The 17,883-nt window shown below is 40.9% G+C and overlaps 1 protein-coding gene across 1 annotated transcript; it reads left to right on the top strand.

Moving 5' to 3' along the window:
- The first annotated feature begins 6,265 nt into the window (after positions 1 to 6,265).
- Positions 6,266 to 17,219, top strand: LOC113406911 (chondroitin sulfate N-acetylgalactosaminyltransferase 2). The gene is made up of 6 exons (XM_026653780.2): positions 6,266 to 6,478; positions 7,174 to 7,275; positions 8,829 to 9,007; positions 11,164 to 11,258; positions 13,975 to 14,056; positions 15,744 to 17,219. Exons 1-6 carry the CDS (start codon positions 6,327 to 6,329, stop codon positions 16,034 to 16,036), a joined length of 903 nt encoding a protein of 300 aa, XP_026509565.1. The 5' UTR covers positions 6,266 to 6,326; the 3' UTR covers positions 16,037 to 17,219.
- Positions 17,220 to 17,883: the final 664 nt, after the last annotated feature.

Raw genomic sequence — 17,883 nt, 5'->3', positions numbered from 1 at the left:
AATATCTGACTCAGTTTTTGGATGCCACGTGCATCAAAGTCTGCAGGATCTCTGCAGAGTCCAGATTTGCTCTGGGTCTTTAAGGCACACTCCCAGGTGTAGACTCCTTGTCTGAAACACTTCCTGGGGACAGGAGATGCTGCAGTCCGGCTACCATAGCCCTCAAGACCAGTGCTGAGACTTCCCAAGCCAGGTGCTTATTGCATGCTCCCACAGAGTAGTTCTCGTCCTTTCTGTGGGCATTGTGACTTATAGTTTTCCCTTTGGGGACACATGGCAGGTAAAGCAAGGTACACTGGGTTCACGCTGTTACTACTTAAATGCACACACAATGCACTTACTACTTAAACAGCACAAGAGAGTTACAGGGGTATGCAAAACGATGACATTCCTGGATGCAATCCAAATCAGAGAGGGGCTGTCACCCCTGCCCTGCAATTTTGGGTGCCTCATGATGCCTTGCTATTGTAACTTCCAACTTGGGTTGCTCACGAACGGCCAAACAGCAGCATGCAGGCCACACCCTGAGTGTCTGTGTGTAGCTACAGCCCTAGTCCAGCAGCTCTGACTTTAGCAGCCTCTTAGCACAATTGCTACTGGGAATTAATCCATAAGGGTCAAATTAACACAAATGAGGAATACATTTTGTGGTAGTACACTTTAATCTTTACTAATGGAACTAAAAAAAGTGGCTAACAAAGAAGTTGGTAATAGTTTTAGCAACTTTATTTTCAAAACTCAATTTACATGACAAGAGTCCTCTGTATATACTTAAAGTGAATAAAACTTCAGGGGCCAAGAATGGCAGAAATTTATTTCTAACAGTGTTTGCTTTGCTGTTATTCTGGATCATAGTCAGTAAATACTAGTTTTAAGGTGGGGATAGCAGGTTTTATTATACGAGTCATTCTCAGTTGCTAAAACTACATGTAGTGAGAAGTTAAGCAGATGTTAGCTACTTTTACAGACCTTAAAGTTTTCTGTTCCCTGACTTCTTGCCACACACTTGATCAGATTTAATCTTGTGAAATCAGTAAGATTACAGATGTGTCATTACCTTTATAGTTAAGGCTGTTAACCCATGGTGAGCACAGGAATATAGAATTTATCTTCATTTCGTATGACTTACTGTCTTTTTTTTTTCTTAGTCTTTGTATGGTCGCTGAGTGAAACTGTTTACTTTACACAATCAAACACATTTTTACTGCTAAGAAGCATTACCTGCTACCTTTGTAAAGCTTGCACATCTCTTGCAAATGTTTTCTCTTAAGCATATGTTTTAATCGGGGTTGCCAGTAGAAGTCAGGAGGAATTATAATGATCAATGCTTCTTAGGATAGACGAATTTGTGCCCTAAGATCACTCCGTGCTGTTCATCAATGAGAGTGAGTATGTGTAGAAGTTTGGAGGGGGTAGAATAGCTACTCAAACCAAGCCTTATGGGCTATACCTTGTCTTGCTTTCACTAAAAATAAAGAGCAAAAAGATTCAGTGTAGGAGAAGGTGAGATGCTGGGAGAGGAAGAGGAATTGTGGATTTATAATTGGAGAAGGATTGGCAGTTAATGCCTTAAGTGTGTGCTTTCAAGGCTCCAAACAAATTTTAAGAATTTTTAACATTAAAAAAAATGAATGTTGCAGTAGTATAGGTCTTGATATCTTTGTCCTTGGACTGTCTTTAAAACCTGTCACATCAGAAATCCCAACTTTCCTGTGGTAGAAAATGCCTTTTTTTTTAAGCTTTTAACAAAGGACTTTCAAATCCAGTCACTTTGTTTACCATTTTGGGTTTTTCCTCTTCAAATCCAAAATCTGTCGTGGCCACTAGAGCCAGGAGCACATGCTGTGTATCATTTTAAAAGCTGGGAATTCCAGTTTTTAGATAGCATGCAGCATAATATTTAACATTAGAGGTGTGAAATATTAGCAGATGATGATGTGAGAACCCTTAGCAAATATGCTTGCTAATTCTGGTTCACCAACTTCTTCCTTAAACAGTAAACTACTTAAGCAGCAGTAAATACAAAATGATGGGTATGGTGGGGAGGTTAGGAAGGAGGGGAATTAATTCATGAATGGAGTTAATAGCTAATAATTTTTTCAAAATGGTCCTGTTACACTTAAACACAGCGTTTCCTTCTCTGTAGAGAGTGAATTTATGCAGTGTTTTTTGCAAGTGATATATTGATGTGTAAGGTCTAATATACAATCCTAGTATTGGACTTGATTATGCTATTGTGATCACAAACTATTTATAGAAGCTCTGTATTATTGTTAATCTTATTACACTAATATATGCCATTTTTTGCAGACCTACATAACAAATTAACTGCATATTCTAGGATTTTCAGACTTTTTACAACTGAAACTGCACCATTGTTTGGACTTTTGGGGGGGGAGGTCTTTTTTCTCCCCACATACGAATTTGATTTTGTAGATTGCTTCACCCTTAATTCTCCTCTGCCTCTTTCTTTATATTATTTATATTTATATAAATAAAAAAATCGAAGTGGTCTGGTGTGGAATTTAGTGAAGCATTGTAGCTTTTGTATAGTCTTGAAACTGAGGATGTTTCCTTTTGTTGTTCATCCCAGGAGCAAAGTTCTACCCGCAGTGCATTTGAGAGAGAATGTACGGATTTGTTAATGGCGCAAAACTATAAATCATCTTAGCTAGTATTTTTCTGAAAGTATCTCAGAAGCAACATACTGACTTGTTCGTTTGAAAGAAACGACTTAAAAATTGAGTTGTACATGAACTATTTTGTCACCACCATATGTTTGGGTAACTAGCTTTACCTTTGTCCTTCCCTGGTCCTTAAGGATGTGTTGAGTATCGTCTGCTTCAGAGCCCTTTTTTTTTTTTTAATTTAATTACTTTTTTTATTTTTGGGAGTGCTGGGGAAGGATGATCCAACCCATATTAAACAGTGACTATATCCAGAGAAAACAACGTAGGACTTACAGAAACAGTGAGAGCACTAGCTACTATGCACTAGTACTGCAAAAATTAAATGTTAAGGGTCAAATGCTTTGGTGCTTGTAAAAGAGGTCACTGAGGGTGTCGTGCTTCCAGGGCTAGTCGCAGCTTTGTCCCCTTTCTGTTTTCTCACACTGCACCAGCTCAGGTGGTAGGCCTTGTGCTGTTAGAGTGGTCTCAGCTGGAATCTCATGATTCTTCCTGTCTTGCATACGCGGTAGTGCACCAGTTTTATCAAGTATATATCACCCTGCAGGTCTGGATATAAGATATAAGAACTGGATATAAGAACATAAGAATTGCCATACTGGGTCAGACCATTGGTCCATCTAGCCCGGTAGCCTGTCTTCCAACTTTGAACAATGCCAGGGGCGTCAGAGGGAATGAACGGAACAGGCAATCATCAAGTGATCCATCTACTGTTGTCTGCTCCCACCTTCTGGCAATCAGAGGCTAGGGACACCCAGAGCAATGGGTTGCATCCCTGACCAACTTGTCTAATAACCACTGATGGACCTATCCATCAGTTAGATAAATGTCTATCGGGGATGGTCTAGACAGTATTTGGTCCTGCCATGCGGGCAGGGGACTGGACTCGATGACCTCTCGAGGTCCCTTCCAGTCCTAGAATCTATGAGGATTCATGAATCTATGAATCCTCCATGAACTTATCTAATTCTTTTCTGAACCCTGTTATAGTTTTGTCGTTCACAACATCACCTGGCAGTGAGTTCCATGGATTGACTGTGCACTGTGTGAAGAAATACTTCCTTTGTCTGTTTTATACTTGCTGTCTGTTAATTTTGTTGGGTGACTCCTGGTTCTTGTGTTATGTGAAGGAGTAAATAATACTTCCCTGTTCACTTTCTCCACACCATTCTTGATTTTATAGACCTCCAACATATCCTCTTAGTTTTCTGCTTTCTAAGCTGAAAATTTTTAAATCTCTCCTCGTATGTTCTATACCTTTAATCATTTTTGTTGCCTTTCTCTGTACCTTTTCCAATTCTAGTACATCTCTTTTGAGATGTGGCCACCAGAACTACACGCAGAATTCAAGGTGTAGTTGTACCATGTATTTATATAACGGCATTCTGATATTTTTCTGTCTTATCGATCCCTTTCTTAATAGTTCCTAACATTCTGTTTGCTTTTTTGACTGCCGTTGCACATTGAGCTGATATTTTCAGAGAATTATCCACAATGACTCCAAGATCTTTCTTGAGTGGGAACAGTTGATTTAGATCCCATCATTTTGTATGTATAGTTGGGATTGTTTTCCCATGTGCATGACTTTGCATTTATCTACATTGAATTTCATCTGCCACTTTGTTGCCCAGTCACCCAGTTTACTGAGATCCCTTTGTAACTTTTCACAGTCTGCTTTGGACTTAACTGTCTTGAGTTTGAGACACCTGCACCTCCTGTTAATAACTTTTGACCACTGAGACTGACAGCTTTCTTTAAAAAAAAAAATTATTTAGCAGTTGGAACAAAGAATTAGAGAATTTTAGTCTCATCTGATCTTAGACTTCACTGCAAGTTAAGTTAGGCGTTCTTGGTTACAGGAACAGAACCGATTTGCAATCCTAGAAAGTCCTAATCCTCCTGTGTTTGAGACACTTTGGTGTCTGATCAACCCTGTTAGAACTAGTTCTGTTGCTCCCCAGGCAGTGTGTGCTAGAATTACTGAGGCTACTTGCTCTGGCATTGTTTCTTGACAGGCCTTAAATGTAAGTTACTAAAGGGTGACTTACTCAGAGGCTCATTTTCATTCTTTCCCTTGGTAGGTAGGCTGCATAGGGCAAAAGTTTACACCCCCACTTATCGGATAGAGAAAACAATGGCTAGTGGCAACTCACGATTCAGTTTTAACAATTATTAAAGACCATCCAGTATTTGTTAGTGGGCCTAGTCCAGGTTGATGCCAGTGCTCTTTCATCCCTCTCTAAACTTGTGTGAAGAGGGAATAAGTTACTTTGAGAGGCACGACCACTGGAACTGATTTTAAGAATGGGTTTACTATGTGTCTTTCATATTATGCTAGTCCGTGCTTAATCAGATTACATTATTTGCTCATCAAATTAATCATCCGTAACCATTTCTAATAGTTGTTCTTATTTTGTGCAAAGAGTTCCAATGTTTATATGCAGTGAAGGATTTATACTCTGAAGATTAAAAATGTGACAGAACTCCTCCAAAAATAAAACTGCTTGTTCTCTTATGTAGAACCTTCTATACATCGAACCTCAGTTGTTAAAATAGCAACACAGTTTTCCATGACAGATAGTTTTGATTTAATTAGCCAATTTCAAAATATCAGGTTTGTCAAGGTATAATCTGTTTCAAAAGAGCAAATTCTATGAAGTCAGTAAAATTATTTAAAATGTTAATCTTCTTTTAAAATGGATTATATAGAGTCAAAACTACTGCCACAAACAAAGCAGCAAAAGTTACTTTGATTGTTCCTCAATGTGGGACTCAGCCCGGGAAGTAGTAAAAGTTGACAAACTTTTTGATATCTGGTGCCAATCCTCATCGTTTTGAGAGCCAACTCTAATTCTTGCAGAACCTGTTTTGAGATCATAATACAGGGGGTTTGAGTCTGTAAAACCGAGGGGGTTTGAGTCTGTAAAACCGATGGTGATTAGCTCTGTTTTTGTTGCTGTAGCAACAGAAATTACCAGCCTGTAAACTTCCAGAAGCTTCCTTCAGTTAACAGCTGTTAAACACTGGTAGCTGCATGTGCTATATGATGCACTACTATCTGAGGCCAAGATTAGTCAGCCCAATAGAGGCCTCACAAAGAGTGGTCATGGTCTGTGATCCAGCAACTTCTTAGAACCAACTGGCCTGGGGCAGAGAGAGGGTGCATAAGGTTTACATGGATCTCCTGGGTTTGGTATGTACCTTCTAGCTCACCAAAGAGTTTCATGTGTTGCAGTATCCTTACTCACTATTTCCTGAATCTCTATTCTTTAATGAACCCTTCTCCCCCAATGAAAAGGGGTTTTTGTCAAAACAGAAGTTTCTTTGGGAAATTTTTGTTTTTTATAAAATTTTTTAGGTTTTCTTGGATTTTTTTTTTTTTTTTTTTGCTTTTTGACGAAAACCCAAAACCTTTTTCTTTTTTGAATAAACAAAAAAACACTTACCAACTAGTTTTATTTTTCTATACTGTTTTATAATTTGATAGAAATTAAGTGATGCGACTACAATTAATAGCTAAATGTCTCAGTGAATCTCATGTTTTTGACTTGATAAATTCCTTCTATAACTTCAGGTTATTATCGCACAGAGAGAGATAAAGGAACACAGTATGAATTGTTTTATAAGAAGACCGATGTTATGGAATACAGACATGTCACACTATTCCGACCATTTGGACCCCTCATGAAAGTGAAGAGTGAAACAGTTGACATTTCCAGATCAGTTATTAACATCATTGTCCCTCTTGCTGGAAGAACTGAGGCATTTGCACAATTCATGCAAAACTTTAGGTAAGTGCATCAGAGTCTAATTTGAAGTGTGCAGCTTTTCCTTAGTTTATCAAAGTGAAAACCTATTTTGATGGAACTTAGCTCTACTTCAGTACTATAATTTGCATAGAAATGTTATGGAATACTAACTGCTGCATGGAGAAATGTTTCTTCAAACAATCTTCTTCCTTATCTTTACACTAAAACACAAACCAAATACTCTAGCTAGGACTCCAACCTAGATTAAGAATGGCAGAGCCACTGGAGATCTGATGCTTAATTACACAATTTTGGTGGATGTATTGGCTTTAGAGCTACCTTATCAGGAATAAGATGCAGGCATGGAAGACCTATTTGAATCCGAAAGATGGGGCACAGGAGAACTAATGTGTTTCTCTCTTTAAAAGCTGCTAGATGAGCTGTGAAGTCTTTTAAAACTTTTTACAGGAAGATTAATGTCAACTATTGCACTATCTGAGGTGAATTACAACAGTGAATAACTTCACTGAATTGGTTTTTAGTTGACAAGAGGTGATTTTATAAAATATACCATATACATTAGCTCCACGTGACGTGAAATTGCTTTATGCAGCGTAGTCATTGTCAAAATCAAAAAGCTTGTAGGAAAATAATTTGCTTAGCCACTAACTTCAAAACACTTGAGAGAGAGCCCTTGCTAGAATATAATAATGGATATTAACTCATCTTTATCATAGGGATGTGTGTATTCATCAGGACAAGCGGATTCACCTCACAGTGGTATACTTCGGCCAAGATGGGCTATCTGAAGTGAGGAGCATCCTGGAGTCAGTAGCTCGGTAAGTGAGCTAATCCAAATAGAAGGCTCTGAAATACAAGTGATGTTTATTGGTCAGTTTAAAAAAAACCTCACAAATAGTGAGAAAGAACTTGGTGAGTCAGTCACAGCCAAACAAAATTCATTTTACCTTCAGACAGTATGTTGTTCATCATTTTGATTCTTCTTAGCATTGTTTGTGGTTGTTAAAGACTCTCTATTTTTGTGGGGTGATCATTTGAATATTCTGGGTCTGAAAGAATGCATAGCTGAGAGATTAGGAGTGGTTCACTAATGGTTGGCAATGGATAGTATAAAACACAGTGGTGAGTTTTGTAGTAAATACTGGGTCACATGAACTGATGCTGACTGGAAAATTAAATGTGTAAAAGGTGAAATTATGGATACAATATGCTACTTATTATATGTCCCAAATAATGGTAACCGATTTCATTTAATGATAGTGAGTAGAAATGGCTGGTCACCTGTGACAAAATTAACACAGTACCCTGCTGCCAGAGGGCCACTCAATCTGTTAGCCTGAGCAGTTCATCTATTGTTCTTAGCCTTCAATATGTCCCCTACTTGCACATAACTTTCTATGGATCACTTTGTAAATAAATGATGAAACCTGTTGGCCAAAGGTTATAGTGCAGATGGCTTGAAACAGCACCATGAGAGATTTGCTTGATGCACAGAGGTTGAGGAGTGTTTTTCCTCCACTGCTTCATCTGCAAAACCTCAGAGCAGAACTGTCAGGTGGCTGTCAGTGTGAAGAACACTGGTTTTTCTGTTGGGAAACTGACTTTTCCTCATTGAGGCCCCTCCAATTTCTTCACAGATGAGTGATCTGTTTCAGACTAGGTTTTGTTGACACAGTGGGTCCCCAGCTAGGTTAGGAAGTATTGTTTCCAAAATTTACTTTCTGAGCGATTCCAGATGGTATTTTGGGGCATTTGCTCATTTCCCCCAGATATGCTTCTCGTGTGCTTCTATATAGCTCTTTTCCACATTCCTTTCTCTTTAATGTGTGTGAGAGGCTGGTGGGGAGATAGAGTTGACTGGGCAGCGGTGACATTAACATATGGACAACTTGCAGCTTATTGCCTCACTTCCAGCCATCAGATAGTGCAGTTTGATTTCCCAGTGTGCTCTGCTCTTGAGACTGAGCGTCCCACTTCCAGAATCCTCTGAGACAATTTAGAAGTGCCTTTCAATCCACAGCTGCTCCTGGAGTTAGTGGCATCAGAGGCTCAAAGCGCCCTTTTAATCTGTCTGGATAACTACTGTATTTGAAATGTTACTGCATAGATTGTGGTAGCAGGGATCAGATCTCTCTCTCTCTGTCTCTCTCTCTGCAACTTGTAGATTGGATTATTAAACGTAGACAATGCTTAATGCTGCAGCTGTTTCCCCCCCGCCCCCATAATGCATGAGAAAAAACAGTAAGAACTATCCAATCAAAATAACTATCCAGAGCTAACTTATACTACAGTGGCAATTTATAGCACTGTAAATGCCATCCTTTTTCCACACTCCTTTATTTAAATTGTTTTCACTTTTTTTCCTTTATAGAGAAACTAATTTTCACAATTACACACTGGTCTCTTTGAATGAGGAATTTAATCGTGGGCGAGGACTAGACATGGGTGCCAGAGCTTGGGAAAAAGGCGAAGTGTTAATGTTCTTCTGCGATGTTGATATTTATTTCACAGCTGAGTTCCTTAACAGTTGCCGCTTGAATGCTGAACCCGGTAAGCTCCTGTTAAGTCACTGAAGTGGGGAAATGTTACCTTCTGAATTGGGCCTTACAATAACTTGATAAGACTAATTTGAATGGTGGAGTAATTTCAATAGTGTGGCTCTTGGAAGGAAAAATAATTCTGTGCACAAAATAACTAGTGTTGATGCAATATTAAGACTCAGAAATCTAGCACTCACATAGGAAGCTCAGAGAGTGGAACCTTACCTTTTATGCTTATACCTTAAAATGTGACTTCTCTTCATATCATTATAAATGTCAGACAATTAAACTTAAAATACAAACTAAAATTCTCATACAATAAATGCACACTTTAAAAGCTGAGAATCTACAAAAAGCCAAGTTAAAAAAAATTATTTCAGTACCTTTAACAATTGGATCATTTCTACATTGATTTAAAAAATAGTGTCACTTCAGAATAGAGCCCAACCATGGGAAATACTTACCCTCAAAAGAGTTAGTGTGAGAGAGTCAGGAGCAGTTCTAAAAGGAAATGGATTTTAGCTTTAACTATAGTATGTGCTCAACCAGTACCTGCTATAATCCTGAGCCTTTATATAGAGCTCCACATCTTACAAACCACTGTAAAACATTTATCTGCAGTGTTTAGTCCCCTCAACATTCTCGCAGGATAACTATCACCATTTTACTGCCAAGACATGGCAGTAAAGTGACATGCCTGAAGGCCACAAAACATGTTGCGGACAGAGTTGGAATTAGAATTAGAATTTAGGAGTTCCTTTCTCCCATTCTTCTCCTCCAGACTGTGCTTTCACAAGCATATGAAGCTTATCTATCTGTTTTACAAACTCTTGTAGAGAAGTTGAAGGCTTCTGTGAGCTAATATGCAAGCTAGCTACCACGGTGGCACAATGGGAATTTTAAAAATTTTACTCATTACAGATTTGTTGCATACAGAATATTTTTTATTTCCCCCTCCCCCCCTCTTTGAATGCCAATTTGCAAGGGAAAGATGCTTTTCCTTATGACGGGCAACAGACAATTGCAAACCAATTTGGCTTGAGCTCATTGCCTCTTATTCCTCTTTGTCTCAGCATTTGCATACCAGGGTGATGGAAGGCCATATAGGTATTTCAATAGCTTGAGCGATGTTACAGCACAGGGAATTCTTTGTGAACTAGCACTGTTGCAATGTCACAGAATGAAGTCAGCCTTGGAGCTGATCTCTACTCTTAATGGAAGTGGCAAGTCAAATTTGCTTGGAGTGGGAACTGGAGATGCCTTCCCTTGGCTGCAGAGGGTGCTTGAGTCTGGATATATAGTCATGTTGCCTCTTTGCTCTATTTCTGGGAGAAGGGAAGGATACTACTCAAGAAAGAGCCTTGGTGAGACAAAGGAACAGTGAGGATCACAAGTGCCTTCAGTATGGCTTTGGGTCCTGGTCTTAAGGCCCTCTTAAACTGAATCTACATGGAAAGCAAAGCTGAGGCTGCCTCTCTGAAAAGGTGCCCCAGCAGCAGCACAAGGGAAGGAATACTTGAGGCTTTCTCCCAACCTAGGTCACTGGCTTTGGAGAAGCAGACAGTGCATGCGGATTCCCAGTGTATGTAAGGGCTGTCGTAAGTATCACCCAAAACTCTGTGTGAGGCATAGTGTGGAATATTGGACAGGCCTTCTTTACCTCACCTGCCTGCCTATCTAAAGCTGGAGGAGTAGTCAGCAGCTGCAAATTGGTATCCCAGCATATCGAAAATAAACATAACTGTCACTGCAAGGGCCGTAGCAGAAAGTAAAACCACCCAAATTGACAGAGGAAAGAGGTGGTTCTAAAACTCTATCTGCCTAAACTTTCTGGTGGATGGCTGTTGGATTTTGATGGTCTTAATGTCCCTCTTAGCATTCATACTCTTACTGTTACCTTAGGGGTCCTCTGGAAGCCCTGGAATCCATGTCCACCTTAGCACAGCATCATGTTGGAGGCTGTATAACATTTCTTTTCTATATGTCACTCTTGCTAGATGTTAATGGGCTCTCTAAATGGAAATTATGGGAGGCAGGCCATGTGCCTATGCTTTTTTCGTTAAATAGATTGATAATAAATAATCCCCATGAAAGCAATACTTCACAGCTGCCCTTTTCACTCAAAGATGTCCCACTATGAGTAACAAAGCTCTTCTGACTTTATAGGCAAGAAAGTTTTCTATCCCGTGGTATTCAGCCTTTATAATCCTGCTATTGTCTATGCCAACCAAGATGTACCACCGCCTGTGGAGCAGCAATTGGTAAGTGTTCTGATTTTTTAAGAAGTTTCGAGCATTGTACTTCATCTTAATGAGGCAGTTCAGTGTAGCAGCATATCTAAAATATCCTAGATACTTACCAGAGACATTGACAATGATATGAAACAGAACTTTTCCTATATTGGTTAGACATAAAAGAATAAGAGCTTGGGAGACAAACATTGTAATGGAAAGTGCCAAAACGCCAGTATTTCTGGATACATCTAGCTTCTACACAGAATTCAGTGGACTAAGAAACTAACCAAACACAGTTAGCAGTTGTAATTCAAAGGCTGTATTGTGGTTTTTAAAGCCATTGTCACAGTGTGATGGGAGAACTGTACAACACCAAGTGGCAGTTGCTGGAGGTAATCTCCTTGAGTAATGAAACATGCAGAATGTCTCTTGCTATTGTTGGGCAGGTGGAAGGAGGACACTGAGGAGTAGCTCCTACCCCTCCTCTTTGGAAAGTGCAACATGGGCTCCTTTGAACACTGGCCCAAGAATGCTAGCTACTGAGTGGTGATCAGGTGTATGGCCCTCTTTACCCTCGCAGTTCGGCAGAGGAGAGGAGGGAGATGTACTGCATCTCTAGTTGTGCTATCTGTCTCCCTCACCTAATGTACTAACAAAAGCGCTGGGCTTCTTGCTGCCTTCTGTGCAGGGCTATCTTACCCCCGCCATCCAACAGCAGCCAGAATCCCATTAGAAACACTTATGTAGTGACATTAATTTATATAGTGCTTTACAAACAGGAAATACTGCGTCCCTGAAGAACTTGTAATCTAAATAAAACAAACATTGGACAATCATTTGAGAGACAGGTGTTGGAGTTACTAGGAAGACAAGGAAAGGAGAGTCTGTTGGATGGGGATGAGGAGACTGTTTTAAGTGAGAGAACAAAAGTGGGAGGTTACTGATGGTAAGGAAGACTAAAATGTAGGTGGTGCCAGGTTTATGTAGGGCCTCGGAAGAAAGTACAAAGAGCCTGAATTGATGTGCTAAGAGGTAGGAAGCCCGTGGAGAGATTCGGAAATGGCCTGAGTGGAAAACCACTTGTCAACAGTACTCTAGGCCAGGGGTGGGCAAACTTTTTGGCCCAAGGGCCACAGCTGGATGGGGAAATTGCGTGCAGGGCCATGAATGTAGAGCTAGGGCAGGGGGGTTGGGGTGCAGGAGGGAGTGTGGGGTGTGGGAAGGGGTGCGGTGTGCAGGAAGGGGCTCAGGGCAAGGGGTTGGGGCGTGGGAGGGTGCGGGGTGTTGGAGGGGGCTCAGGGCAGGGGGTTGGGGTGCAGGAGGGGTGCAGCAGGGGGTTGAGGTGTGGCAGGGGGCTCAGGGCAGGGGATTGAGGTGCAGGAGGGGGCTCAGGACGGGGTGGGGTGCAGGAGGGGGTGGGGTGTACAAGGGGGCTCAGGGCAGGAGGTTGGGGTGCAGGAGGCGTGAGGCAGGGGGCTCGGCAGGGGGTTCGGGTGCGGTAGGGGGTTTGGGTGCGGGGTGCAGGAGGGGGGTTTTGGGTGTGGGCTCCGGCCTGGCGCCACTTACCTGGAGTGGCGCCAGGGTGACAGCGGCATGCGGCGGGGCTAAGACAGGCTTCCTGCCTGCCCTGGCCCCACTCCGCTCCTGGAAGTGGCCTGCACCACCTCCCTGGGGAGAGGGGCAGAGGGCTCTGCGGGTACCTCCCCTGAAGCGCCCATTGGTTGCGGTTTCCTGTTCCCGGCCAATGGGAGCTGCAGGGGGTGGTGCCTGGAGGCGAGGGCAGTGCACAAAGCCTTCTGCCCCCCCTTCCCCAGGGTTCTCAGGGACGTGGTGCCGGCCGCTTCTGAGCGTGGCATGGGGCCCATGGCACCACAGGGGTGGCAATCTCGCGGGCCGGATCCAAAGCCCTGATTGGCCGGATCCGGCCTGTGGGCTGTAGTTTGCTCACCCCTACTCTTGGCAGACTGGGAAAGGGAAGGAGCAGTGAGAGTCAGTGAGCCTGGACATCAGAGAGCAACATACATCAAAATAAGAGATGGCCAGAGTGCAGACAAGGGTTTAATAATAGGGATTCTGCGTAAAGGGGATGGGTTTCTGAGAGATGAAAGAAGCAGCAGCAACAAGACTTTGTAAAAAGAGCCCAGAAGGATTGGTAGACAGAGTCCTTTAGAAGGGAGTAATGCGGCAGTGTGTCTGGTTTTTAAAGAGGGAAGAGGTCCTAGTTGATAGAAGAGTGAACTTTAAACTGCGAGAAGTCTGCCTAGTTGTCAGACTGCAAAATGTCTGGATAAATAGCATGAGACCAAGGAAGGAGGAAGCCAATGTGGCAGGAGAAGTGTTGGAATTAGGGAGATGGGGAGCAGAGGGAGTTAGCTGTAAAATAGGTGAATATGAAAGTTAGACCCTTTGGCATCAACAGACAGGTGGGAAGCAGAAGGAGAGCAGTTTTGCAAAAGGAATGTGTGTGAAGATAAAGGCAGGAAAGAGAATTACTGACTGGTTTCTGGGTATTCTAAATTAATAGGTCCCTCATTCCTTATGAGGCCCTTATGTTAGATGTTGATGACCCGTAACTAGAACAAACAGCAGGTATATACACTGTGAAACACAAATATCAAATGTTGTGTCAAGAAAATAACCAGATAAATACAGATTCTCCTCAAATGAAACACAGCCACAACATTTGCTTCAAGCTGTCTTGTATAAGGGGGAAAAAGCTAAAATGTTCATTTTAAAATTGTAGGTACACAAAAAGGATTCTGGCTTCTGGCGGGATTTTGGCTTTGGAATGACGTGTCAATATCGGACAGATTTCCTGACTGTTGGTAAGATGAATTTACATAAGTGTTTTTTTGCGAATTTTGGTGAGGGGAGTTCAAAAGCTCATCTATTACTATTTTCTTCTGTGATTTCAAGAAGGTAAAATGTTAATTTATCTTATTTCATTTCCTGCGTTCCCCAGTCAAACTTTCTGCTTGTTAGGTTTGACTTATTGTTTTAGACTGTTAAAGTCTTGGTTTAACAATTTATGTATCAATAGCATTACATTAATAGTGTTCAAGAACATAAAGTAAAATATCTTACTACTTGCGAATGTGTTAGTTTGACAGTGAATTCACCAAGCTTTTGAAATTTGTAGTACATGTTAATCTGTGTTTTAAAAATGCTATCCTTTCCTTTTAATAAGCGTACTTTTAAGTATTAAATGTTGACATGAGTATTGCAATTATTTAAAGTTTTGAAATATACTCTGGCACCCTCTTGTGGTTCAACATTAGAACTTAGCAAGGCTTGATTACTTCAGTTTCAAAACATAATTATATATATATTAAATAAAAGCGTCTGAGGGCAAGTGCAAGATTTTCTAGGTAACTTACCACAATCAATCAATTATGGCTGACACCAAGAGGAAGGCTGTTTTGAAACGGAAGTAAAATAAATATATATATAAAAAAAACCCAAACTGATTTCTAGTAACAATCCTTTTGCTTTATCTTTGTGGTATATTAGATGATACACAATACATAATCCTAGCTTTTTTCATCTGCATATCAGCATAACTTCTACTATGCTTTTGGCTAGAAACATGGCTGGATGGACTTCTTTTAATCAAGAGTTTCTCAAACTGTGGTGCCTGGGGCACTTGTGGTCCATAGAGTTGGATTATCACGCGATGCTTGATCACCTTATTTGCAGTTTCTAAAATTAGAAAACACCCATTATTCATATTCATGAGAACAACTGCAGTAGTTGTCACAGATACTATCACTAAGGCTAAGATTTTTGTCATGGATATTTTTAGTAAAAGTCAGGGACAGGTCATGAGCAATAAAGAAGTTCACTGCAGATCTGTCCCTGACTTTTGCTAAAAATATCCATGATAAAATGGGAAGGGGCTGGGCAGCTGTGGGGTGGCTGGGAGCTCTGGGAGCCCCCACCATCGATGGGGGCTCAGAGCTGCAGGGGTCCCGTGCCCCCCTGCAGCAGCGGCCAGGGAGGTGCAGGGGTTCCCCATTGCCTGCAGCAGCTCGGATCTTGGGGGCTCTGCTAACTCAGGCAGTGGGGGTACCACACAGCTCCCTGACGCTGTGGGAGATGGCGGGACCCTGCAGCTCCCAGCCGCTGGGGCTGAAGTCAGAGGTCTTTGGAAGTCACGGGTTCCATGACTTCCGTGACGTCTGACAAAATCGTAGCCTTAACTGTCACCGATTTTATGCACAATGTGAATGGACCACATTATTCCATTTCAAAGTCTTGCTATAACCTGTGTGATGCCAGGAATCAATGTCCCATGGTGAAAGCCAGTTTCCACTGCCAAACAGCATCGTGTGTTTTGAGTTACTCCACTAATATGGCATGTGCTGTTGGTATTTGCTGTAAAAGTGTCATTAAGTGATATTTTTGGTGGTAAATATCTACAGCATGTGGTAGAATGGTGGCTTTTTATGTTAAAGCTCATTTTTCATTATGCAAAACTAATGTTTTCTGATGTGTCTGTTTGTGCTACTATAGGGGGGTTTGACTTGGAAGTGAAAGGCTGGGGTGGAGAGGATGTTCACCTTTACAGAAAGTACTTGCACGGAGACCTTATTGTGATCCGAACCCCAGTCCCAGGCCTGTTTCACCTCTGGCATGAGAAGCATTGTGCTGATGAGCTGACTCCAGAGCAGTATCGCATGTGTATCCAGTCTAAAGCCATGAATGAAGCATCTCACTCACACCTTGGAATGCTGGTCTTCAGGGAGGAGATTGAGACTCATCTCCGTAAACAGGCCTATAGGACTAACAGTGAAGCAATAGATTAAAAGGATTCTTAATGCAAGTCCGAAGACTTTAAACTCACAATGAACCAGCATCATTCTACAGCCTTAATTCAGCTTACAAATTCAGTGCCTCTTTCAGTGAAGAAGAGTTTTTAACTTTTGTCTGGTATTCTGTTACCTACATATCTCACCAGTTCAGGCACCTGAGATGAGATAACTTTTGAAAGTAATTATTTCAATGAAAGGTTCTACAGTATTAACTTTATGGACAAATATAGCAGCAGAATGTATGACCGAACACTTTTTCACCTCTGATAATTTTTTTTTCATATTTGCATTATTGTAAGGTAAGGATTGCATTAATGGACAATATTTTGTCTTGTCTGCCAAGTATTGTTACACTCTGTCTTGCTCATTGCACTGTAACTTTAGATAGATACCATACTTACACATTCCAGGATAAAAACTAAACACACATGACCATGAAACTCATTGGGAAAATGTACACAAGAGCTTAATTAGTATGTTAATTAGGTTGCTGATTTCATGGCAATAATTTAATTAAATTCACTGTATTAACAGCTATCCATATAATTCACATTAGAGAAGAATTTATAGGAAAAAGGGACGTATGAAAATCTCTTAAAGGGGAATTCTAGAGTAGTTAGTATTGTTTGATATCAATGCAAAAGTAAGCTGGACATGTACCATTTGCTTATCCTAGCTACGGGCCAAAAAAAATTCCTCTTGCATATTTCAGGATGTACAAAGACAAGCAATTTAAATAAAAGCGGGTTACTTGTCTTCTGTTGCTTTGTATGGTATGATTAGATTCACCATTTTTAATATCCTTTATTTTCAGGTGAATGTTAAGATTCACTAATTTAGTGGGGAGTGTGGGGGAGTTGCATCTGCCGTCTCCACAAATTTAGAAATTAGTTGAAAACCACTCACTAAATCAACTAATTTTGGATTTTTTTTTTAAATCAGTTTTAGTTTCAAACACTTAAGGGCAAGTAGAGATTAAAATATGTGACTTCTGAATGCAAAATATGCTGTGTAAAATAGTGCTGTTCACTGATCTTTTTTTACATGTACATAAAATTTGCTTTTATGTAACTTATTGTGGAGAACAGTGTACTGTATTGTGTTTTAAAGAGGGGAGAATGTAATGCAAGATGTATTACCATTGGTATTACCGCTATGATGTATGAATAAATTTAATATTTCTGCATTTTAGAACTTTTCCAAGCTGCTCTATTGAAATTTTGTTATGAAAGGGGAAAAAATGTTTGACATCATAGGTACCAATAAGCCCATGTTGACATTCCAGACTTAAGCAATAATCTTTACAGCAAAAAGTTCAACTTACAGTTAATGTTGGGCAAGTGCAGATCCTACCAATATAACAGCTGAAAGTTATGGAGCAGATCCAGAGTTGGTATAAATTGGCATAGCTCTACTGTCTTTAATCCAGCGGTTACAATTTACATCAGCTGAGAATTTGCCACTAGGGAGCAACCATTTAAGCTCCTCCTCCTCACCTCTTCACGATACTTTGTGACCAGGAGAAAGGCCATGTCAATTGAGGGGCAGAGGTATAGGGGCTGGAAGTATGGGGACATGAAGGAAGAGGGCATGGGAGTGAATGGAGTTCGAGCTGGGTGTGGCTAAGGGTGGCAGAGAAAGGCGCAAAGCAGAAAGTTGCTGTGTTCTGGTATATTACTTATTGTTCATCAGATCTGAGGTCTTTTCTACTTACTTTTTCTTCCTTTACTGATTAAATCAGCTTCTGAAGGGCTCAACCTGGCATTGCTGCCTTGGCTTCCTTGGCAGTCCAGTAGGGAGCCCTCTATCTGCAGAAACACCATTATCCCTGACATTGGTGC

The sequence above is a fragment of the Terrapene carolina genome, unplaced genomic scaffold, assembly GCF_002925995.2.
Source record: "Terrapene carolina triunguis isolate 2854851 unplaced genomic scaffold, T_m_triunguis-2.0 Scaffold148, whole genome shotgun sequence".
Classification (NCBI taxonomy): domain Eukaryota; kingdom Metazoa; phylum Chordata; order Testudines; family Emydidae; genus Terrapene; species Terrapene triunguis.
Note: the sequence above shows the minus strand (reverse complement) of the source record. Positions and strands in the feature narration are given on the sequence as shown.